The sequence below is a fragment of the Brachyistius frenatus genome, unplaced genomic scaffold (assembly GCF_029030835.1).
Source record: "Brachyistius frenatus isolate BFR_SWC_R1_liver_20210118 unplaced genomic scaffold, ASM2903083v1 Contig_26, whole genome shotgun sequence".
Lineage (NCBI taxonomy): Eukaryota > Metazoa > Chordata > Actinopteri > Embiotocidae > Brachyistius > Brachyistius frenatus.
In genome coordinates, this window is record NW_027210625.1 from 2782518 (window position 1) to 2807787 (window position 25270).

Below are 25270 nucleotides of genomic sequence, written 5' to 3' on the forward strand. Positions count from 1 at the left end.
CTGATAAGACTTTCCCTTGTAGTGTGGATAAAAGGCCCGCTCACTATTTGACACATGGGTGGGCTTCACCATAAAGGTAGTGTATGGAAGTTTTGTTTTGTTTTTTGGTTAAATCTGACCATTGCTTTACATATTTTTAGATAAACTGCTGCATATCAACAATCAGGACTGGAAGAAATGAATCCCATTATGAGCTGTTAAACTGCTGCGAAAGATTAAGCCAGGTCTTCCATGTCAAGTCATATTTAATGGTCTTGTGATTATTGTATAGAAATGATGTAAAATATTTAACAGAAAAATCCTGAAAAGCTTAAAAGATCATACAGAAAAAGGTTCTGGACACAAAATCAAAGTAAGAGTTGTTTTGCACATTGTTCAGGTTGTTTATCTTAAATTGTAGAGTTAAATACAGGCCGGTATTCCTTTGGTATTACCAGCATTGACATTGAGAAAACATTGAATCATAATGAGGATGTGGGTCCCATAATCCTCTGTATTTGTGTAGGATTGTTTAATTAGGAATTTTTTTTTCCTCCTATATTTAACTCTAATTAGGATTAACCTACATGTCGAGAAGAAATGTCAGGAAAACAAACCAAAAAAAAGTATCTCCCAGCCACAATGCAGTGATTTTGTGGTGAGCTGGAATGCAGTATTATTGTCATGTTAATCTTTATTGACATTTCAAAGAGAACGTGTCAAGTAATGATAGTAATAGCTCCAATTCATCTATCCTTTCTCATGGGTTATCGTGACATTATTTAAAAACCCACGCAGCTTCATATATTAATAAACATTAAGCAGAAAATGTCTACACAAATCAAAAATAAATGGGGTAAAAAATGTTGGCTTATTATCTTCATGAATATAAGCTCAGCTAAAGAGTTTGCTGCTGATAAATTCATCAAAATCTTGCACAACACTTATGCAAAATTTTGTTTATAGTATATTTTAGGGATTCAGTTTGAGTTTTGCTCCAAGAAACTTCTCATGGGACACAAGCAGACACGATAAATGAGGACAGGAATCACTTGTGGGACCTGACTCGAGCGCATTTTTATTGAACGTTTATAACTGTTAAAAACATGTATAAAATTGGTCCTGTTTCAGAAACAAGGCACACATAGTCATGTCATTGTTCAGTGTTCATGTCATTATTAGCATTATCATTTATCAACATCATCATCAGCACGTTCCATCTCAGTATTTGTCTAATAGTAGTATCAAGCATTTCCTAATATAAAAACACGTTCCAATTTTTTTTTCACATAGGTTAAAATTTTATTCCGAGCAGCAAGACAATATTCATGCAAAGACGGGAGTGGAGGAGAAGATGCGAGTTGAATGGACTGACAGGCTGACGGGTCTTTAATAGTAGGTCTCCCGTTCCACCCAGCCTAGACAAACAGGGAGAGAAAACAAACACACAAGATTTAGAGGCAACTTATTGGCTAGGATGGATGTATTTCACCGAATACTTCATTCAAAAGCACAGAAAGAGACTGGTGGGTGACAGTGAAGATTTAAAAAAGAGGCCGAAGTTTGAATGCCTGCGCCAGACTTAAAAATGATCCGCTTGTCACAGGAAAAAAAAGAAAAAAAAAGAAAGGAGATGTAGGAGAGAAATAGGCAGCAGATGTGGAGAAACAACAAAAAAAGAGAAGTAGGAAAATACAAGATAATAAAAGCATGGATTCTGGACTCACCTCCTGGGCTGCGTCTGAGGATCAGCTTACGGATTTCATCATAGATAAAGATGAGCAGGGAGTAGGGGAAGGCGCAGAACCACCAGTTGGGCCTGGAAAACACACACACACACACACACACACACACACACACAAAATGAGATGAGAAACTGATCCAGAGCCCAAAACAACATGTGGTAGGTGGAGTAGGCAGTCAGATATGTGCAGGGCTTTTTGGTGGTTTCTGGAGGGGGAGTTTTTAAAGCTTTACTCACTTGAGAGGGTACATTCTGAGGGCGACGTCCATGCCTGGACAGTAGGAGAGGAAAGCAGCCAGGGCCGTCTCCTCAAAGAGCCCAAAGATCAGAATCTTATTCCTGAAACAGACAGAAGAAGTGAAATAAACTTAAGACCCACATAAGACAAATTTGAGGGACAAAGCAAAGAGTTTCATGATGTTGGTGCCATTTTAAAGCACCAAAACTGAGTCAAGGAACTGATGTTAACCACAGTCAGGGTGCCTTTTAAGTTCATCCAGCTTAAGGCCCAAAATAAACACAGAGGTCAACTGGAGTTGTTTGCAGACAAACTGAGCAGCTGGTACGATGTGGAAAAAGAGTCAAGACATTCGGGATGGCGGAGGAAAGACTGTATTTCCGTCTGAAACATCCACAGATAAAGTCCTGAATACTTTAGAGCTGGTTGAGGATTAAGAGTGGATGTTGTACTTACTTCATGCCCTGTTGGAAGACAGAGTTCCTCCTGGTCTTACAGACGATCAGATCGGCCCACTGCACGATGACGATGCTGACGAAGAAGGCTGTGTGGCAGGTGAACTCCACAATCTTCCTCTGCTCGTAGGTCTGACAGAGAGAACACATTATAGTTTAAACCAAATGAGGATGGTCCAATTATGTCCTTTAGATGTGGCCTTTTTGATTGATGTTACTGACCCACTGCTGTCCATAGCTGTCCTCCAGGTCGTTGACGTATTTATTATCCCAGGATACTCTGATGCCGAGCAGCGTGGCAGGCAGGAAGCCGTTTTCAGCCAAGATCACAAAGTAGGTGAAGAAGCCAGCCAGAGCCTGGATCATACCTGCAGGAGGCAGATGTGGTTGGATGAAGGCTTTAAATTGGAAACCTGACACCAAACTGTATCAGCGTTATTCTGTATAGTCTGCCGATGAAAACAAAATCAGAGAAAATTTGAATTTGAAAGTACTTGCTGGTTGAAATTATACTCTTTTTTTTTTATTGTGGGTAACAATGTTCATAAAACAATTTGTGAAATTCACTTAATAATGAAAAGGGGATGAAAAATTTCAATAAAAAGGAGCACTGAAAATAATCAGATTTATTTTCTTGTATTCTGCTCTTATAGGGAGTCTACAACAGTCAGAGGGGTCAAACCTATTCCTGGCTTTATTACCAAAGAGGGAAAACTAAAAAGCCAGCGGTGCTGCTCTATCATCACACAACACGCTTACACTTAAGTTCCTTATCAGCTCAGGTCTATTTATGGTGCATGCCACTCCTCTTGTTATCGTGGACCACCCAGATACTGAACTGCCTGTCCACAAAAAACCCTGGATACTAAACTTCTGGTTGTGGTTCGGTTAATGTGATGTGTTTGTTAAATTCTGATTTAACTCAAGGCTGAGAAAAGTGTTTGTTTACCGATCTGTCCGTAGGCTATACTGATGAGCCTCTCGTTCACCAGTTTGTCTGTCTTGGGGTTTCTGGGCTGTCTCTTCATGATGTCGCTCTCAGCTGCTTCATAGGCCAGGGAGATGGCAGGCACCTGGGAGGAAGAACACGGCACCAATCAGCAAAACAAGCTGACATAAGAACTGAGAAAACCTTTTACAAGTAAAAAAAAAAAAAAGAAATTAAATTTTACCATGTCAGTTCCCAGGTCAATACAGAGGATGGTGACTGTTCCCAGGGGCAGAGGGATGTTGGCGATGATGAAGAGGAGGAAGGGGGTGATCTCAGGGATGTTACTGGTCAGAGTGTAGGCGATGGACTTCTTCAAGTTGTCAAAGATCAGACGGCCTATTGAGAATATAACACAAGAAAGTGCATACAGACAATGTTTTGATGGTTTCAATGCTTTTTAACCTGAACAATTTAAGTATCATATTAAGTACAATCTGTTACCCTCTTCCACTCCTGTAACGATGGACGCAAAGTTGTCGTCCAACAGGATCATGTCGGCGGCCTGCTTGGAGACGTCAGATCCAGCGATACCCATGGCAACACCGATGTCAGCCTTCTTCAGAGCCGGAGAGTCGTTCACACCGTCACCTGTCACGGCCACGATGGCTCCCTGCAGACAGAGGGAAGAGTAAAGTGTTCCAAGGATAAAAAAAATTTAAGAAAATTAAATTATAACAACCGTTGGATGAGGAAAAAAACTACAAGTGTTGGTTGATCTGAAATTATTTCACTTGAAAAGACACAATGACACAATTCTGTTTAAAATAAGTAGAAAAGGCTGCAACACTTTCTCTCCACAAAATAAATATTTGACTTTATCTGAGGTAAGAATTCAAGCTGATTTATGTGTATATATATATACACACATTAAATCCAAGCTAACATTTGTCACTTTCTTCTCATGGAAAAGCCCTCATTCTTGCTTTTGAGTGAAATTTCCATTTGATAGTAATGTAGAGTAATTTATTGTTGTGTGAAAGAAAATGATCTACTTGACAGAGCTGACAGCTCTGATGAAAGTGAATCAGAGACTGAGGTGGGATCTGAGCTGTGAGGGCACGTTGCTGAATGTAATTATAGGATGTGACAACAGATGAAAAGCCTGCGGAATTTCCTTCGAAGAAAATTGCATTTCTAATATTTGTCATTTTTAGATATTGATATGGGTTATTAGTTTTCCACACAGGGTCAATATTGCAGGCCCCATTCAAGTAAATAAACAACTCACTAGCTCCGTTTTTTTAATCAAGGACAGAGTGAAGATTAAATCTGACAGTTCTCCGAAACATTGCTTTATTTATTTATTTATTTATTTTTTGCAGCCGTGCAGTAAATGTGCGCCAGTAAACTACACCGACCATAACTCATTGTACCCACTGATGTACATTCACACTGAATGGGCAAGACATTTGAAATATAACAGTCATATAATATTACAGTCAGCTAATGCTGCCCTGCAAATAACTCGGACAAGTCTTTGTGGCTGCGTTACTGAGGAATTGAATTGAATTGAAGTTACTGAGCTCCAAAAATGAAATGAAGTCAGTCATCAATAATCTCCCTCCCTCTCCCCCTCCAGGAAACAAGTTGGCTGCATTGGAATACATTATGTTAATTAGATCTGCAACTTTATGCAGAGTTTTGGCTGCACTTGGGTTATTATTGACAGACATCTCCTGTGACCTTTTGAGTTTTAAAGTAGCTGAATCCAAACTGTATTAAAGAGAGGACCAGTGGATTTCACTGTGACCAGTGATCAGACAATAATGATCAAAAACATGTAAATAAATAAATAAATCCACAGTCAAAGACCACACAACACTAAAAAGAGTTCGCTCTGCCTTCTGATGCACTCATGAATATTCACGTGAGCTCACAGCTTCACAGATGTTATTTTTGATTATTCTGCCAGCTTAGTCATCAGACCAAAGCAATAATCATAAATAAGCATTAGGGGTTAGGAACATGAAATATTCACTCATGCATTTAAATAATAAGGCACAGACACATGCTGCGTTTGCAAAACAGGAAACTCAACAGAGCAGGAAAATCCCATCCAGGACACGCACAGAAAAACACAACCTCACACACTGGTTTTGTTTCTACCTGTCTCTGGCAGCCCTCCACGATGATCAGTTTCTGCTGCGGGGACGTTCTGGCGAAAACAATCTCAGTGTGGTACTTCAGGATATCATCAAGCTGCTCCGCGGACAAATCCTTCAGGTCGCCACCGTGGACCACACAGGCCTTGGCATCCCTGGAGGAAATACAGTGTTCAGTTTAACTCGCGCACACAGATAGAGTTGTTACACAGTTCTCTGCAGAACCAGAGGGAAATTATAGTTTGCAATAGTGATCGTGGTGAAAAACACAAACATTTTAACTCGGATCAGATCCTTTTCGGATTAAACAGATTTAGGAAAAGTTATTGTCATATTTGGAACTAAATAGGACCCAGAATATGATTGTGAGGTACTCCACATGTAGCCCTGATTTTTATTTCCATAATAACTATAATCAGTTTGTACTACTTCTGTACTTTGGCCCACGTTGTTACCTTGGATTGACTTCATTGACCGGGATGTTCAAACGTGCAGCAATGTCTTCAACAGTCTCGTTGCCTTCTGAGATGATGCCCACACCCTTGGCGATGGCCTTAGCTGTGATTGGATGATCACCTGTAACCATGATTACCTGTGAGAAGGGAGGTTTGTTCTGATTAGTTCAGTCAATCAAGTCTCACATTTATTAAGCCAAAATATAAAATCATGAGCACTAAGGGCATTTTTAAGGGACAGAAAGAACAGGTCTAAAAATGTCTGTTTCCTCGCGTTCTTCGTGAGCATACCTTGATTCCAGCACTCCTGCATTTCCCCACAGCGTCGGGCACAGCGGCGCGAGGAGGGTCGATCATGGACATGAGGCCGATGAAGCACAGGTTCTCAGTGGGGAAGTTCACCTCTTCAGTGTCAAAAGCAAAGCCCTCTGGGAACTGGTCGTCAGGCAGGCTGAAGTGGCAGAAACCTGGATGGGACATGTGGTGGTTGTTTGAGTTTCAGCTCGCTTTATTAATTCACTAATCTAATTAGCAGCACACGTCTGCCCTTACCCAGTACTCTCTCCCCGAGTCCTCCCAGCTCCAGATAAGCATTCTGGAAAGCGTCTTTCATCTCGTCGTCCAGTGGCTGCTCTTTGCCCTGCAGCATGATGGTGGAGCAGCGGTCCAGAATCCTCTCCGGGGCTCCTTTCATCACCAGCAGATGGTTCGACTCTCCTTCAGATGATGAGTTCTTGTGAATGGAAAGCTAAGCGTACATGAGAATAAATAAAATCAGGTCAGTTGACAAAGGAATAAAAAAAACTTGGTATTTATGGCACTCCTTGACATTTAAGCTTTTCCAAAAGCTTTATCAGGGAATAAGCAGAAAAGTTACTTTTAACAATTAGCAGAGAACATGTTCCTAAAAGTCAAAAAGATTTCCTGCGAGGCTGAGTTTCTCTCAAGGTCCTTCTACAAAAATGTTGCATTGCTGATGTACTATCTGCATGTCAAATAACCCGACATTGAATGTTTCAGTCAGAGCAGGACATTTCAAAACAAAATTTAAACAAAGTTATTCTTTGGTCATTTTAATACCTGGTACTTGTTGGTGGAGTTGAAAGGGATCTCAGAGATTTTTGGGGTTTTGTCTCTCATTTCCTGGACTGATCCACAGCACAGCTCAATGCACTTCAGCAGAGCCGACTCAGAGGCGTCGCCGGCCACATCTCTCTGGTGGAGGAGGACGGAGAGGGGAGAGCATTAATCATAGGCACGAAAGCGAAAAGTTCAGTTGGTTTTGTTCAATTAAATTACAATTGCTCATTCCATAACCATTTCTGTAACTGCCTTGGGACACAAAATGTAACAAGGCACGCATATTACACACTTAATTGTATCCAACTACAATACAGAAACATGAGATGTGAGAGACATTTGTTTGGGAAGCAGGCCACGAGAGAAAAATGCTAATTTTCAACAAAAAAAATGTTCAATCATAATTACTGGCCTTGATAAAAACACAACCCCATGTTTACTCATTTCTCACTCTTGTAACAGCGACTGAAGGAAAAATAATGAGCGGTGAGAGAATGACTGGTAATTAGAGACACATGATGAACACACATGGATACGCGTACACACATGCACGTTAACAGGTTATTAACACAGGGTGAAAACCAGAAGCTGGGCTCATAGGAAAGTCTGGGCACCTAGAGACATATGCATATCTGTGTGTGTGTGTGTGTGTGTGTGTGTGTGTGTTGCTGTGTGTTTTGGGGGTTGGAGTTACAACATGCGTGTGTGCACTCCAGGGAGTGATATGAACTGGAAAACAAGCCTGTTTGTCAGAGTTGTACATCGTAGTAGAGGTAAAGCTAAATAAAATCAAAATTACACGTTGAGACATTTTGTTTCCATTTTTCTTCTTTACAATTTTTCAATACTTGTTATAAAAGATCCAAAATCATTCTTTGTTAATATATAGAGAGAGAAATATTCATTTTTTAAGGCCAAACGGACACCAAAGTTTGAACATTCCTTCATTTAAAATGTTTAAATGTTAACTAGCTTCCAATTTTTGAGAAGAAACTAGCATTTATCGTAATCTTGTCAGAGCTATGGCACACTTTGGTCAGAAGTGCACCGTGGAGGATGGCAGCACATCTCCTGGCAATGTCAGCCCACTGCAAACGCCAACACAGAGGAGCAGAACCAGAGGCCCTCTTCTCAGAAATATGTCCAAAAACCTGTTTTATCCTGCACTGAAAAATTGAAGAAATATGCACTACAGCTGCAGTAGCATTATATTTCCTTTCAGAAATCTGAATCAGTCTCTTGACTTGTCCTTTGTCAGATCTGAACAATGAGAATAAGCAGCGTCCATGGAGAACACGTGAACAGGTGTCGGTATTACTAAGGATGAAGTGAAGCCAATATTGGAAAATACCTACAATACTATATACTATAATTTTGTAATTCTTTGAATAAGAACACATTCAAATGGAAAAATGAGACAGCAAAAGAGGACTTCTACTCCTGCCCTCATAATGAGAACACAAACTAAACAGAGAAACCGATCTGGTTGTTGAACAAAGGATGAAAGATGGTAGACGTCTCACAAAAAGGCTTATTATTTGGTATTATTCATTGAAATAAACAGGAAGAGAAATACAGCTGCTACAGAGGAAAGGACAGTAAACAAATCCCACCTTCAGGATGGCAATGCTGGACTGTTCAGCCAGGAAGACGGCGCGGTTACAAAGTCCGGCGATTCTGGCCAGAGCAGCCCAGGTGGCCGAACTCCTATCGAAGGAGGTGCCACTCTGGTTCTCGGTGGTGTCGGCCTCGTGGATCTGGTTGTCGAACCACATGTGGGCTACGGTCATCCTGTTCTGGGTCAGGGTGCCGGTCTTGTCTGAGCAGATGGTGGAGGTGGAGCCCAGCGTCTCGACAGCTTCCAGGTTCTTCACCAGGCAGTTCTTCTTGGCCATACGCTTGGCAGTCAAGGTCAGACACACCTGGAGATGTGATTGCTGGGGTCAGTAAATAGTTCAGTAATCCTGGATTGGATCTTTAACACACATGAAACAGCCGGACTCACAGTGACAGTAGCCAGGAGACCTTCTGGCACGTTGGCCACAATGATACCAATGAGGAAGATGACGGCTTCCAGCCAGGTGTATCCGAGGATGAGGGAGAGGACGAAGAAGGACACACCGAGGAAGATGGCCACACCGGTGATGATGTGGATGAAGTGCTCAATCTCAATGGAGATTGGGGTGCGCCCGACCTCCAGCCCAGAGGCGAGAGTGGCAATACGACCCATGACGGTACGGTCTCCGGTGCTGATCACGACACCACGGGCGGTTCCTGTACAAGGGTTAGATAAGTTTGTGATCCACCACGACAACAACATGCTGCTCTGTCTCTGAATGGCGTTGATGTATCCTGGCATCACACCTTCAACACAGTTGGTGGAGAAGAAAGCGATGTTCCTGGTCTCCAGCGGGTTCTCATTGGAGAAATCGGGAGTACGAGTCTGGGGCTCTGATTCGCCGGTCAGAGAGGAGTTGTCCACCTGCGAAATGAGAAAGTGGCTGTGAGTGATGGAAGAAACAAGACAAACAATGTGGATACGTCCGCCTTCAGAAAAAATATAAAACTGATCAAAAGGCTGCCAAAAGATGAATTTCTAAAGGGAGGAAAACAGACTTTTTCTCTGTGTTACTGTGGGATGATTGGCAGATTCAGGTCAAATGGCACTTTGAATTGCAGCAGACTGCAATTCAAAGTCAAGGTTTTGATAATGGTTTTCAGGTCAAATGTCTGAAATGTGAGTCGTAGAATGGAGGAAATAACTCGTCTCAGGAGCAGCCACCTTGCAGCCGTGAGCAGAGATGATTCGCAGGTCAGCAGGGATCCTGTCTCCTCCTTTCACCTCCACTAAATCTCCGACCACCACCTCCTCAGCGTTGATGCTCTTCTTTTCGCCGTCACGGACGACCAGGGCTTGCTACAAGACAAGACATGACAGAGACAGACACTTGTGTAAGACACAGTGAGACTGTTTTGTTTCCACATCCTGCAGACAAAGGCCAATAGTTTTAACATAATGTAAATAATGGTTTTTATTAGCATCTAAATTATTCAACAGGAGAATGAGATCCGGATCAAGAGAATGACAGGGTGAGAACTTGAATTAAGACGGTGGTGACATGACGACAGTACGGATTTCAGCGTAGTGCTATGTCATGAAACATGGTTGAAAATGTGAGGGGCACCTGTGGGACCAGGTTCTTGAAGGAGTCCATGATCTTGGAGCTCTTGGCCTCTTGGTAGTAGGAGAAGCAACCAGTGATGATGACGACAGCAGAGAGCACAACACCCAGGTATAGCTGTGAACATCAAAGCAGCGCATTTAGAAAAAAACCCTCCTGCTTTGCCCTCATAAATTCATCAATATCTTCTGAAATGACACACCACTGAGACATTACATTCAGATATTTGAAGGAGCTTTTCTTACATTATCATTTGCAGGTTCATCCTCCATTGCAACCTGAATACCGTAGGCCAGGAAACAGAGGACGGCCCCAGTCCACAGAAGCATGGAGAAACCACCAAACATCTGCAGGGAAACACATTAGGAGTGACTTTACACATCTGAAATTAAAGTACAAACCTTCTCAATTTGTTCCGAGCCCGAGGCCGTTTTTGTACTTTAACACGGCAGCTAAACAGCATCAATATCAACTGTGCAAGAGACATGGTCTGATTTTACCTGTTTGCAGAACTTGACCCACTCTGGGGTGGTGGGAGGAGGAGTGAGGGCATTGGGCCCATCACGGATCAGAATCTCGGCAGCCTTCGCGCTGGTCAAACCCTGACATGAGGAGACGATGAAGATTAAGTTACCGTGGCGATAAAACTTTGCCCCGTGTCAACTGTCTGATTGTTGTCTGTCAAGCTGACATGTTGGAAGTTATCAGTATTGTTTGCCAGCCAGCCTCACATGTACACTGTTGTCTACTTAAGTCCACAGGTGACAGTAGGTGCTACTAGTTGCCTAGCAACACAGCATCTACAACAACAACAACAACAAAAAGCATTTCCTTCATCAGCAGGTAAGCAGCAGAATGAAGAAGAGCAGAGAGTGGAAGAGGACATTAGAAGATGAGGCAAATAGGATCATATGAAATCAGGGCAGAAGGGGCTTCTGTGGCCAAATAAATTATTCACCACCAGGCATGCACAGAGAGAGAGAGAGAGAGAGAGAGAGACCCCAGTTCGTTAGAGGCACTGATTATATATTCTCCTTGATCTCTCTTGCATGTCCAGGAGCACATTTGCATATGAGGAGAGAAGGCTGCTTGGTGTGTGATTGAATTGATGGTGATGATTGACTAAAATGGATGGAGAAATCTGCATCAATAAATAAATATTGAGGTCATTAAAAAAAAAGCCATAGGTCCTTTTTCCTTCCTCCTCCTCTTCCCATCCACTCGCTCCTGATCACCACTCTTTGCTTCATCAACCCTGCGAGTGCTCGGCCCGTATCAACTGGTCACACTCTCAATAACTCTTCCTCCATGATTTGAGAGAAGATCTCTCCCCTCCTTAAACAAAGTCCTATGTTTCATTCATCTGAGCTCATTAATCATTCATCAGCTGAATGTCAACTGTCAGACTGGAGAGAAAAATGGAAGTTAATGGCAAACAGCAGCCAGCATGCAGCTGATATTTGATCTTTATCAAATCTCCATGATGAATTTGGCCGCTCTCAAAAAAATACTCCAATAATCACATTACGATGCCGGAGTTTGGAGACGAGAACATTGGCTTCCAGAATTTGCTGTCACTGTGACTTTTAAAGCTGCAGGTGAGACACCCGTTTCAAATCAAACACAGACACACGCAGCACATTTCCCTCTCCATCTCACTCACATTGGAGAGGTCTGTCCCGTATTTGCGGTTGAGCTCATCCAGGGTCAGCTTGTGATCATCCTGCAGGGACACAGAGACAAGGTGGCATCAGTCCAGTGTTCATGCCTGTGAGACGATATGTATGTGTGGGTTCAATATGTTATAAGCCAGTGACATTTACAGCACATTGTGCGCTGACCTTTCATTCTACAATGACTACCTCTCACAAGGTGGAGCTGCGTCAATGACAGAGACAGTCACAGATGAAGAGGGTGGGGGAATGAACGGATGAACAACAAACAAAAAGACACCGGGGAGGGAAGAAGAAAGAGAGGGAGAGGAGGAGGGAGTCAGGCAGAGAAAAGAAGGGATGGAAAAAAACAAAAAGGATGAGTGGGCAGTGATAGGAGGAGGAAAAAAGAACAATCATTTAAAGGCATGTGAATACAGTGAAACCTAGAAATGAATTTATGACAAATTAACTAAGCAATGGTGGATCCAGAAATCAAACTGTCTTTCTTACTTACTCAACTTGGACTTGAATTTTGGTATTTTTAGTTCTTCAATGTGTTTACATGAGAGGCAACTGCCAAGAAGAGGTACATGAAGGGAGGAGAGGTAGAAGACCATAAAACCAACACAATGGAGAGGATGGGATGTTCCAGTGGAGAGCAGGAGACAGGACAATCAGAGGAAGAGGTCCTGAGGCGAAAGGACAGCCCAACAAACAGAAGTGAAGCTCACCATATCCACTTCCTTCTTCAGTTCGTCCATGTCCTTCTCTTTCTTCTTCCCCTTCGCCTTCTTCTTGCCACCCTGCTCCGAGGTCGCAGCCAGCTCATACTGCTCTCGTCCTTCCTGGAAATCCAAATGAGAGAGACAGTTTAGTGAGAGCAATAACTCCGGATGATCTCCCGGCTCAAGCTAACCCACCATTATTACAGCACCGGCTGATATCGGTGATGCGCAACGCTGCCTTCAGATGAAACGAGGAGCTGAGATACAATGTAGGCAGTAAAAGCACAACGGGTTCTTTCAACTGAGCAACCTGAAGGGTCAGACATGTGCTTTATTTTTTTGTTATGGCAACCTGGTCACAGGCAATGAGCTGCTTAGGAATGTTTTCCTTATTTATTTTTGCCTCTGATGGTGCTTGTAGAGCACTTTGTCTGCAACACGCAAGCTTTGGAAAATATTTGATTAAAGTTATGACACAGGGAGGATATTCTAAAGTGTTACTATGGATACTGCGGTGCCAATGATGCTCAAAGGTCTATTAACTCGATAATTTTTTTCAATAAATTTAATTGAGGCAACAGCTCTTTATCCAGCCCATTAATTGGCACAAAAAGAATAAAATATAAGACTTTTTTTTTTTATCTGCATATTTGTTATTTTTTTAAGATTAGCTACTTACAATCCTTTAAAAGAACATTTTGTTTACTTGTGAGACCTCTGCGCAGCTTGCACTTAGATTTAAAGAAAAGAAGAGCAAACACACCGCGATCTAAAACTGAGAAAACCGTGGCTCAAATTGGGCAAACTGCCACGAACTTTAACAGACAGCCAATGATAAAAAAAAAAAAAAAAAAAAAAGGACACCTCATGTTGTCACACACTGTTAGGTTGTAATATAAAGAGCCCTGTCGGACGAGCAGAGTGGAAGAAAATCTTGGATGCTGGCTTTGTGGACACCCGTGCCATCTGTCACTGCAAACAGGTCTCCATGGGGATACACTTTGTCAGAATGTGCAAACTTCTGAAAGGCTTTCTGTTGGAAAAGTGGCTTTTTCATAAACAATTTTCCATCTGGTTTCAGCCCAACTTCGAGTTACATCACCTGGCAATTAGACTGCTTGCTGTGCATGCTGTCTCACATGAGTATGTACTTGGATTATTGATGTTTAATTCGGACTAATCCGTACAGAAGGGAGATTTTAACATCCTGCTCCGGCAGTGATTAACACAAACTGCAAGGTTTTACTGATCAGCAGAATATTTTGGACAGTAAAAAAACACTCTTTTTCAGGTTTTAAAGGATCAGTCATGCTCAAGATGGACATTCACACCAATAAGGAAATAAGGGAGGAGCGAGCATTTTGTGGTTTTCAGTCCATTGGAAGATAAGATTGCTTGCCGAGACAGATTAGGCTGCTGGGTAATTTCACTTGTTTAAACACCCCCACTTTTCAATAAAGGGTGTCACTGTCTCAGGCTTAAACACACAGAGCTGCATTCATTCACACCAACAGCTTTTCTAAACATAACCTCAGCAGTCCTGTACCTCAGCTAAACTCCGGAGTGGAAAAATAAACCAGACTGGAGTCATTTACTGGTAATCACACTTGGGGACATTTTGTTGATTTTAACCCCGACAGTGACACAAATTCAATCACTGTGGGCAAAAATATTTTAAATAAACAGGATATCTCTAAGTTTAGACCCCGATCTCACATTAACAGGGTCCCCAATAATAATTCAAGAAGTAAAAAAAAAAGAAGATTGTCCTTAATTTGTGTGCCTTGTCTTTCACTTGACATCCCCTATCACACCATCAAGTCTTGCACTGACAGTCTCCTCTGTCCCTTTCTCTCCACTGTCTCCTCTGCAGACAGCCCCTCCTCACTATCACTGTAGCTGAAGGAGCAACAAAAGATTGTGTCTTCTGGATGGCCGTGAGCCAGAGCCACAGAGAGAAGGTGAGATAGAGAGGAAGAGAAAGGAGCTGAGATGGGAACAGAAGAAGAGGAGCTGGGGGGAAATTTCAAAAGCCTGAAAGATACAATTCAGCAGAAGCACGCGTGAAGTCATGAACTGAACATCAAAGTATTTATAAAGATAAAAAAAAAAACTAAACTAAAACTAAAATAGCTCACCCAACATAAAACCACCGTTTCTCTCATTCGGGCTAGTTGATTGCGTACGACGTTTAGCACCTCCATCCTGTCCGCTGTCTTCCAGGAGGAACAATGAGGTGAGTGTAATGAGCTGCTTTATGGACACCACAGCAGATGGTCAGCGTCGCCACTCCTCATATATGACGATATGAACATCCTTCTACCAACAACCCTAATGGCGATGTGGCAATAGACTCAAATAAAACTACAGTAATATCCTGCAACCTGTGACTGGGTGACATGATGAAATATACCACGACATGACAGAAAGGTGTCAAAGTTTTGAGGTTTTTATTGATGGCAATGTTGCACATCAATAAGCAGGAGAGACTTAAGGCTTGTTTTTTTTTTTTTTTTAGGTATTTAATTTGAATAGATCAACCAAAAGCAGGTGCATCTTGAGAAGATGACATTTAGGGGATCCACTTACATCCAGACTAAAATATCTCAACAAATATTTGATATACTAGTATTAGATTTTGTGTGGATATTAATGCTCTCCAGAAAATGAAGCCTGACTTTTCTTCCAGCATCACACATGGGGTTGATATTCTTGTTTTTTGGCACAGGTATCCGTGGTGCCTGAAGGATGGATCTTAATAACATTGGGGATCCACAGAGTTTCCATCTGGCACTATTAGATTAGATCAATTTTTATTCATTTTATTTTTATTTACTTTGGAATATAAACAATTATATGCCAAACTAAAGACACACTTTGTCTTTGGTTCAAATTGGCACTAATTCAAGACGAAGGTGAACTTCACCTAAACATCGGAGCATTTCACTTAAAGCACTCCTACTTCTATAAATGGCTTCATAGTTGAATTACCAAAATGTAATTATATCTACACTGCATAATAAGACCAAACTTTTTCCACACCGCCCCCTCTGGTCATGTTAGTGTCTATAGCCCTTATAGACCACTGTGACATCACTGAACAGGTGAAGAAGTCTTGGTGTGTGCTGATCACAGACAGGGAGAAGGTTCCAGGTAGGTAACAAGAGATCGCACCACTGGAAGCCAACATCGATTAGCAGTTCAGGATCATCAATAATTCAACACTGTACAAGGATCAGAGGTGTCGGCATGTTAGGGTGGGAGGAAGGCTGCCCAAACACAGTGACTGCTAATGAGCCGTTTGTCTGCTTGCAGCACCACACTGTTCCTGCAGCCATTTTGAAGGCTATGTTTTGGACACATAATGACCAAATATGGACATCCTGCCGGCAGCCTTAGTCATGGAAATATGCTAACTAATATAGTTTTTCTACTGCGTTAGCCTTTAAAGTTTCCCATAGAGTCACCAGAGCAGAGTGTGTGATCCCAGCACATGTTGTTATTGTTGCTCGAGCCCCCCAGCCGGCGAAGCTGGGAAAACACTGAGCCTGGTTTTGGATCACTGCGGCCAGATCTTGGCCTCTGGATCCCCGAGGGCCCCCGAGCGCCCCCAGGGGCCATCTGGCTTTCGGCAAATAATTCACAAAACAGTGGTCCACAGCTCAAAGTGGGAATGCAGACTTGTTTCCAACAGGGATGACAGGGATTTGTCTGAGCCTCATCTAAACATATTTATTGTTTCCTGTTTATATGTACCACTTAAATACAGCAGAACACAATACATGTTGATACATTCAGGTATTACTTCATAAATTCACTTGTGACATTTGGAAATACCACTGAGGAAATGCCAGAATAGAAATGTGAACCTATTTCAAAGCTCGTCGTCCCAGACGACTTAAGAAGGGAAGCTGATATTCAGCAACGCTGCTCCCACATTCATCCAGGAGTTGTTTATATCTGACAAGCACCAGTGAAGTTGGAGCTGCTGCACGGCTCCCCTGCTTCTGCTCTTCATGTTTCCTTTAAAAGACGAAGCAAATTGAAGAGTCAAGTTACCCGTCGAAAATGTCTCTGTGATTTCAGCACTGCCTTTCGTCTGACTCCGTTTATTCAATCACAGCATTGGACTGACAAGTTCATTCAAGTGACACTGAGATCTTAACTTTAGCTCACCTGGAAACTAAAGTTTTCCTATCCTTCAGTAGTATTAGTTTAACACCGATATGTGTCACTTACAATCAGAGAAACACTTTACAGGAACAAAAATCACAATGATGATAACATGACTACTGTGTTTCTCTCCTCTATTTCCATCTCAGTTCTGTATTGAATACATGTATTGAGGCTTGAGAAATCCCCAACTGCTGCTTCATTCTGTGTTTGCGCTGCCCGTGTGTGTGCAGAGCCTTTAAGGGAAAATCCCATCTGATCATTTGGTATCACTTCTAACACAACAGGTCAACTTGTTATATGCTTTATAAGCAGCGTGATACATCACACCTCTAAAAATAAGCTGCAGAAAACCTGTCAGGCATTCTGCCAGCTCAAGCTGTACAGAAATGATTGGATGGGCCCGTGTACTTCCCGGTGAAAGTTTGTGACAGCCCAGACATTATGAATGTGATGATGCGGTGTGCTGCATCTGCACTTAACCCTCAGACCAGTGGCTTACTTGGCAAAGCTGTGACCATACATTAAATCAAAAGTCCAAGACGGACAGCGTCCGATCCTTTTCTTCTTTTACAGGTCGACACAAACACCATACAATATGCTACAGAGAGGCTGTTTTATGCCATTGAAGTTCACCGACATGATATTTATCAGTACTATTTACCCTTTAACACAAAGGTCCTGCACCAGATATTCTGACAGGGCCACCTCTACATTCTTCTGTGCTGCTCCAGAGAACCAGGAAGCATGAGTGCACATTTATGTTGTGCGTTTTGAACATCTTTCTTGGCATGCGAGTTATGCGTTTGTTATGTTTACAGTGCATGAAAAAATGTTCTTCTTTTATGCAGTTTTCAACAGGAGACAATTAAATTAAACCTTGAAGGGTAGCGTTCAAAGTCGAAGATGACATAATGAAATAAACAGAAGAATGCTAAAAAAAAAAAAAAAACCAAATGTCATAATAGACCGTTTAGCCTAATGGACACTGAACAATAGCTTTTTGTGCCTCTTCTATAAAATCTGAATCAAAAAACAAACAAAAGGATCAGAAATTGTTTCATGTGACTGTTAAGACCACAGACGTGTGCACTATTTAATCCAGCAATTACTCCAACCAACCAAAACAGGAAATTGTTTTAGCCTTTGCAGAGATTTATGGGAATTTTAAAGTGGACTCCAACCAAAAATGTTGCGTATTTTTGGGTGTTTGTCTGTAAATTAGCCACATTGTCCAGAAACTGGCAAACAGACTGCAGGGTTTATAATGTTTTAGGACATTCTTAGTGGAGATTACAGATTGAAATAACTCATTCAGTGACGTCAAGTTCAGTGACACCAGTGTGAAAGAACTCTTAAGAGAAGCAAGAGAGTCAGAAGGAGGAATGTCAAGATAAAAACAAAAAGTGAGGATTAGTGCATCCTTTCAAGAACGAGGCTCTTAAAATAACTTTTACAATATTTCAGAAGCCTCTTCTCCCTTCTCTGCTTTTTTTTTTTTTTTTTTTTTTGTCCTTGCCTGAGAGAAGAGCACCTAAAGGCTCGAATGGACATCAGAGGAGAGCGTCCAGTCAAGCAGTCGCATATTTTAAAACCAAACCCGTTTTTACAGGCAGAATTCTTGTGAGCAGTCCTTCATGGTGCCAGGGTCTTTTGCCAGACACACAAGCTGCTCATTCAACTGTGCAGAGAGAGAGACACACACACACACACACACACACACACACACACACACACACACACACACACACACACACACACACACACACACACACACACACACACACACACACACACACACACACACACACACACAGTGTCCTGGGACTTTGCCCGGTTGCTACCAGCGACTATTGCCACACCTCTTGAGATATGTGAATGGACAGAGTCACATGTTGCAGCCCCTCCTCCTCCTCCTCCTCCTCTCTTTCCCCCGTTCTTCCCATGTCCCCCCCTCTCTCTCCTCCCCCACCTCCATCTCTCCTCTTGTATCCTTCCATTTCCTCCGTCCATCCCTTTTTCTGTTTCAGTGGTGAAAGAAGTGTGTTAATTTACACGGGGGGGGGGGGGGGCGCTTTAACACTCCCTTCACGTCCTGCGCAACTTTCAGCTTTTTTTTTTTTTTTTCCAAACAGAACAAAAGTGAATGAATGAATGAATGAATGAAAGCCGTTGTTTGAAACTTGGTGGGCACTTCTCCACTGCCAGGGTGACGCACAACCACGGCTTTGAAAAATGGACAAACTCACTTAGATGCCATTTACAGCGGCGGTTCAAGTTCAATACTGAGACCGTATAAAAGCAGTAAAATGTGTGCGGATCCGTGAAAAACTCTTCAGTCTTTGACAAAAGTTCATCCTTTCCTTCCTCTACATTCGAGTGTGGAGGCCACAGAGATGTTGAAAATTACATTTAAAGGAGCAGCCCACTGTTTTGCAGCAGTTTACTCACCCAGCACTGCAGACAACTGGAACCATTTCTCATTTCCCGATAGATCAGAGTGTTAAATGAAAGTTAAAGCGGAGCGTCAGGTTTTTTTTGTCATCACATCGATATTTCAATTTGGAACAAAACGGTAATCTTCATGTCAGAGGAAAACACGTCAGTGCAGAGCTGAGCGGCTAATTTGGAGTTTAAAATGAACAAGTAAATCAATGGCTCTTTTGTTTTGTTTTTTACTTATAGGCCTCGGCTACACCTCCCTGACTTTAACAAGCTAAGACACTATACCTACATGTTGCACAATTTCCCTTAAGAGCGGGAAAAGCTGACTGTGTCACATATATTTGCCTCGAATATTCGAACTTCCTGTGTTTACATGTTGTCATAATCACATGAGCAAACGACCCAGTGATTCAGGAAACACTACACGGACATGTCTTGCATTTGGCAAAATGTCATATTTCCTCGTGCTGCATAGAGGCAGTGCGCTCTTGGGTTTTGTTATTATTTTTTTATAATGTGAATGTTCCACTTTTGCCGAGCAACAGGCTCGCAGTGAAAATTCAAAGAACTGCCACAGAAAACAAATCACACGGCTCAAGCTGCGAAGCCAAACAGAGGCAGAGAAGGAGAGAGCTGGCATGGGAAAGGAGTGCAGAGAGACAGAGAGCAAAGACCGGTAAAGCAAAGGCAAAAGGGAGAAAAGGCAAATAAAATAAAACACGGCACAACAGTGATGCAGTGGGAATTGCAGGCGGGAAAAAAGAGGGAGTCAGATCGAGGGAGTGTAAAAAAAGGAAAAGAAGGGGAGAGAGAGGGGAGTACACGGTGTTCTGAAACAGACAAGGGGTGGTGTGTGACAAAAGCTCTGGCTAATACACAATGACTGCCAAGCGGAAAGAATGTTAAATCCTCAGAAAGAGAGGGGGGACAGAGAGAAGGAAAACAGGTACAAACACAGACAACAAGGGGGAAACGGACTGTAAGGAATGGGTGTGAAGGTGGAGTCGGGTGCCTCTTTGGCTGATAATAAAAGTGTGACATGCGAGGTCAGTTTACAGTGGGAAGAAGAGTGTGAAGAATAACCAGCAGAGCCTCTAATCTGCAGCCGGGTTTTGATCGAGTGCAGTCAGACCAACTTCTTTTTCTTACTGTCACTGACATCTTTAGGCGGGAGGAGAAGCGACATCAGCCTCCGTTAAATCAATTCACTCAAAATTGAGACTCCACTCGCATAATCTACATACTTTGTAAGGATTTTAATGGTGGCGACAGGTTGTACTAGAGTCCTTCTCTGGAGCTAATCTGCCTATTATACATCTAACGTACCTTTAAACTTTGCAATAAGATAAAAAAAATAGGATGGTCAGATTTATTCATTTCCTGTCTTTGAATTGTTAGATATGTTGTTGTTGGGTGAAATGCAACTACAGCAACAGCAAAGTGCACAAATGTCTCCAAAGTGTTGTATTCTACTCTACGCAGGGCCGAAAAGGGGACAACTGCAGAATGTATGATCCTTAAACTGCCGAGACTTTAATAATTCAGCCAGTAATAGAGGAAGGAGAGAAAAGGTTGCTTCGGGTAAGATTTTAAAATATTGAGTCGGAATCGCGTCATCGGGCTCCTGAAAGCTTCGACAGCTATCGCCCAGATCCTGCTCCGCATCGCTGTCAGAGGAGAAGTACCGTTCCTTTCCTCATCAGTTTCTGTATTTTAAAATGCATGTATATTTTAATGAAAAGAAAACAACAAATATTGACAGCTTCAGCTTCCTGCTCCTCTCTAATGTAAATGAATGCACACCAGCCTTCTTCTCCCCTCACGTCTGTGTTGTTCGGAGTTGTTCAACAGTGGCAATGCGGCAACTGGTGCCTCTTGGCTCTCTTTAATACCCCCCCCACCACCACCACCACCACCACACACCTCCCTCTCTGAAGCACTGAATCCCTCCCCTCGCTCCTCTCAGCCCTCTTGCTTCTGTCTGTTTATTACACTATGCTGCGGACGTGATGAGAAAACACCAAAAAGCATGAAAAGGGCAGCAAAAGGGTAATCTCATATTAGAAGCAAGTGGGGAGTGCATGTCCGAAACACAGGGGGGGGGGACTGGCTCTTCTCGTACCTGCGCTCCCTCCCACTGCCCCAGTTCGTCTCCATTACAGTGGAACAACTTCTCCTCCTGCCCCTCCTGTCCATTCCACCTCACACCAGGAAGCCTCTGTGGTGGCGATTATCTCTTCCAAGTCTCGCTATTTGTCTGTGCCAGCCCTGAGGAGAGGAGGACTGGAAGGGGTCGGAGAGGACGGGGATGCAGTGGGAGGTTGAATGGGGGGGGGGGGGCATGGCTTTCATCACATATGGGAGAAAAGAAGAAGAAGAAAAAAAAAGCAGCAGCAGCCAAGAAGCTAAGAGAGAGTTTCAGACTGATGAGCAGAAAAGGAGGAAGCGACTGAATGAGCCATTCTGCCTCACATCTCCCGCCAGATCTCTCACTCCATCTTCCTCTCCCTTTCACTCTCTTCATCCACCTCTCCATCCCTTGCTGGTGAATCTGTAATGAGTGAATCTGCTGCGCAGAACGGCAGGGTGTGGCGACTACTGATATTTCATACAACAACAGGGTTCAATTTCACCCCATTCAGATCAAGTTTGTGCAAAATAACAGCTGTGCTGTGCCTAAAAATAACACGAAGCAGCGGAATAACAGAAGAGCCGACGGTAAATCTAACAGGTCGGGTCCGTATCGTTCTTCATTTCACATGACAGCCTGATTTGTCCAGACCTGACACGATCAGCTGAATGATTATGATAAATAGCAGGGCATGTGAAGTCACTCGTTCAAAGCACAAAATAAAGAAGCCGACGAGCCCTTCAAAGAAAGAAAAGATGGTGATCTCTCTGCCGAGCTTAAAACCTCACTTTACAGTGTTTAACAACAGCTTTAAGACAATTCATGTGACCGCTTCTCATTGATCTGCCAGTGATGGCTTATTGATAGTTAAAGCTGCAACAATTGGTTGATCATAAGAAAATGAATCACCTACTATTTTGATAAAAGCTTTGGTTGACTTTTATTGAGAAAAAAAAAAAAAAGCTAAAATCTTCTGATTTTAGCTTCTTAAATGTTAAGATTTTCTGGTTCCTTTAATCCTCTATGATATTAAACTGAATGTATTTTGCTTGCGGACTGTATGTCGGGACATTTTTTGCTGTAATCTAAGGCTATGGGAAACACCAGTTGACATTTTAGTGACCAAACAAAATAATAAAGAAAAAAAAATCTGCAGATGAATCGATGATGAAAATGATCTTCCTATTGCTCGTTGGTGCAAAATTCATATTTTAAAACGAAGTTTAGAAGAGTGATGACCTTTCTGTTCTCCCTTACATTGTATTCCTGCAACAAACACCACTTTAAATGTCATTCACTGCACCGCATGTCCTTTATCCGTGTCTGTGTCGCCCTGCAGAGCAGCCACAGTCAGAGATATTCTCCCTAGAAGGAGTGCAGATCTGACTTTAGATAAAGTTTCAGATATTTGGTCACAGAGCTCCAAAGCTCCCAGCAGAGAAAATGTCCCTCCCACCGCCAAAGCCATTATTCCCACAACACACAGCTGCTGAAGTAAAAGAGCAAAATGCGACCCCAAAAAAAAATCAAATAAAAATCGCCAAACACCAAAAGGTTCTTCCTCAAAGGAGGGCATCACCTCGTGTTGGATACTTTTGGACTCCGACTCAGCCCCGCGGCCACGCACACCGTTATTTTCGCAGCTCAACCGGGTGTTATTTCCACAGCTGCAACGTCGCAGCTCGAACTTTGACAGTCCAGGCGTTTGAGAACATCCCGTTATGTAACCGGACACCGACCCGCTTCAAGGCGCATCTTTGTGCGCTGTGGAAACTTATTTCCAAGTACCCGTTTTCCCCCCCTGACAGCCTTTAAACAACGAGAAAAAAGGGGAGTCTTGTGCTCTGAGGGTAGAAAACACGGAAGTGCCACTTAAAGTGCTTTGAAGCAACAGCTTTCAGATCAGCGTGGATTTAGTTGAACCACTTGTTTGAATGGCGAACTTTTAAAATGACATTTCTCCACTACATAGCTGAACATGAGCAATACAAGAGAGAGAGAAAAAAAGAAGTATACTCACTCCTCGTCCCATGGTTGCTGAGATGAGATTCTTCCCAGTTCAAGTAGAAATTCTGAAACAAAACTCCACCTTAAAAATTATGTACAATAAAAAAATAAAAAATATTAAAATAAAATACAACTCCTGGATATGCCCGTTGTTATTATTTTTTTGTGTTTTTTTTTTATTATTATTTATTTTTTTTCGTCAGCACGTGTCACTCCTGCAGAACACACATTCGAGCATGCAAACCGCCGCTCCAGACCCTCCAATACTTATAGACGGCGTTCCTTCCATTGTGACGTCGACAACGTTTGCCATGGTAACCCCACGAATGGAGGCGGGGCGTCCTCCATTACTGGGCGTTTTTCTTCTTTTTTTTTTATTTTTTTTATTCCCTTTTTAGCTTGCCATGCAAGACACACACACACACACACACACACATACACACACACATTCACATACATGATGGAAGTTTGATACAAATATCATCTAAATTATCAATAACTGTTACAATGTTGCAGCTGAACACAATAATAACAATGGGGAGGGGGAAAAAACACCATCACATACACACACTTTACTGTGATCCCCTGTTTTGTGACTGTTTTAAATGTGATATAATATCTTTGCATATTCCTTAAAATAAGCATGTTAATATTTTGATATTTGCACAAAAACTAAATATAGGAGAAAAAGCTGCTAAACAGGTCCACCCGGCACAGGTCCAAGGACCCAGGGCCCAATGGGTCAGGGGGCCCCTGGTCTTATCCTATAAATATAGTGTATATCCCAGAAAGAGACACAGACAAGCTACGGATAGATGCAAAAACAAAAAAAGAAGATCGAATTTTGGACAAAAGGGGGGAACTTTTACATTTTCATCATCCAACCATGTAAATAGAGGGCAAGAAAGTGAATAAGGTCGGCCTATTCCCTAAAAATGTTGAACTACTGCTTTAAACTTCAGCTCCACTGAAAACAGCCCTACCACCCTACAACTAAGCAAACACACACACACACACACACACACACACACACACACACACACACACACACACACACACACACACACACACACACACACTCTCCTGATTCATCTCCACCTCTCCCGGCTTAACAGCTGGGTTCCCAGACACCTCCTTTCCCCCCCGCTGCTTCGGCAAGCTTGTTGCGTGCTGATGGCGGGCCGCCAACTTCTGACCCCTCTGCCTCTAAATCCAGAGCTGCAAAAGCAGATTTATCTGAGCGACGCCGCCGTCGTCGTCACGCCACAAATATGTCGCTGGTGGTGCGGCTGCAGAGCATCAATGCATCACCACGTCAACTGTTTCAACATCTGTCTGGTTGTTTTATGATGCACAAATATCACCAGTGCTGCTGTGGATTCCACATCACGCCCCCCCCCCCCCTATTAGCTCTGCGGCCCCCTGAAAGTATTCCCCCTCTCCCCCTGACTAGCAGAGCCCCTGCCCATTGTTTCCTCCAGCATATTTCTCTCTCCACTAAGAGCTACAAATAGTTGCAACTCTGGATCACTCCACCACTAGGATGCTGCCTAAAACCTGCCACCACCTGTGGAGATGGGAATTGGTGGGAGGGGGGGGGGGGGGGTTCATGCAGAGACCCCATTGATTATCACAATGCAGCCAATGCTAAGCAAGTTTTTTCTATACAGTATCCCAGCAGCAGCACCCTTGTGGCCATTTGCATCTGTTCCGAGAGCTCTTAAACCCTTTCATCCCACAACACAAATGAGAGATTTAGTCCTTCATCCCTGGACCTAAGCCTGAGACCAGAGACATTCAGTCACTTGTTGCGGTGCAGTACGTATGGACAGAGGGAAGAAAAGTCTCAGCCTCGTATGCATCATCGTAGAGCTCCACCAGATCTTCATATCTTATAAATCTCTAAAT

The 25270-nt window shown here is 42.7% G+C and overlaps 1 protein-coding gene across 1 annotated transcript; it reads right to left on the reverse strand.

The window, feature by feature from the left end:
• Nucleotides 1-1031: 1031 nt before the first annotated feature.
• LOC138620749 (sodium/potassium-transporting ATPase subunit alpha-1) lies at nt 1032-23607 on the reverse strand. Its single transcript, XM_069698215.1, has 23 exons — nt 23376-23607; nt 12613-12726; nt 11890-11949; nt 10727-10828; nt 10472-10573; nt 10230-10343; nt 9827-9961; nt 9409-9526; nt 9050-9318; nt 8658-8966; nt 7045-7179; nt 6517-6712; nt 6256-6431; nt 5965-6101; nt 5514-5664; nt 3849-4017; nt 3589-3743; nt 3366-3489; nt 2639-2784; nt 2418-2548; nt 1961-2062; nt 1707-1798; nt 1032-1397 (listed from the first exon to the last, which is right to left on the reverse strand). Exons 1-23 carry the CDS (start codon nt 23385-23387, stop codon nt 1369-1371), a joined length of 3078 nt encoding a protein of 1025 aa, XP_069554316.1. The 5' UTR covers nt 23388-23607; the 3' UTR covers nt 1032-1368.
• Nucleotides 23608-25270: the final 1663 nt, after the last annotated feature.

What these genes read in the sequence shown, in the direction of transcription:
- LOC138620749 (XM_069698215.1), bottom strand. An exon ending in GGGTCAAGTTCTGCAAACAG is followed by an intron (nt 10,574 to 10,726) that starts GTAAAATCAGAC and finishes GTTTCCCTGCAG; the next exon opens with ATGTTTGGTGGTTTCTCCAT. An exon ending in GTCAATGAAGTCAATCCAAG is followed by an intron (nt 5,665 to 5,964) that starts GTAACAACGTGG and finishes TATTTCCTCCAG; the next exon opens with GGATGCCAAGGCCTGTGTGG.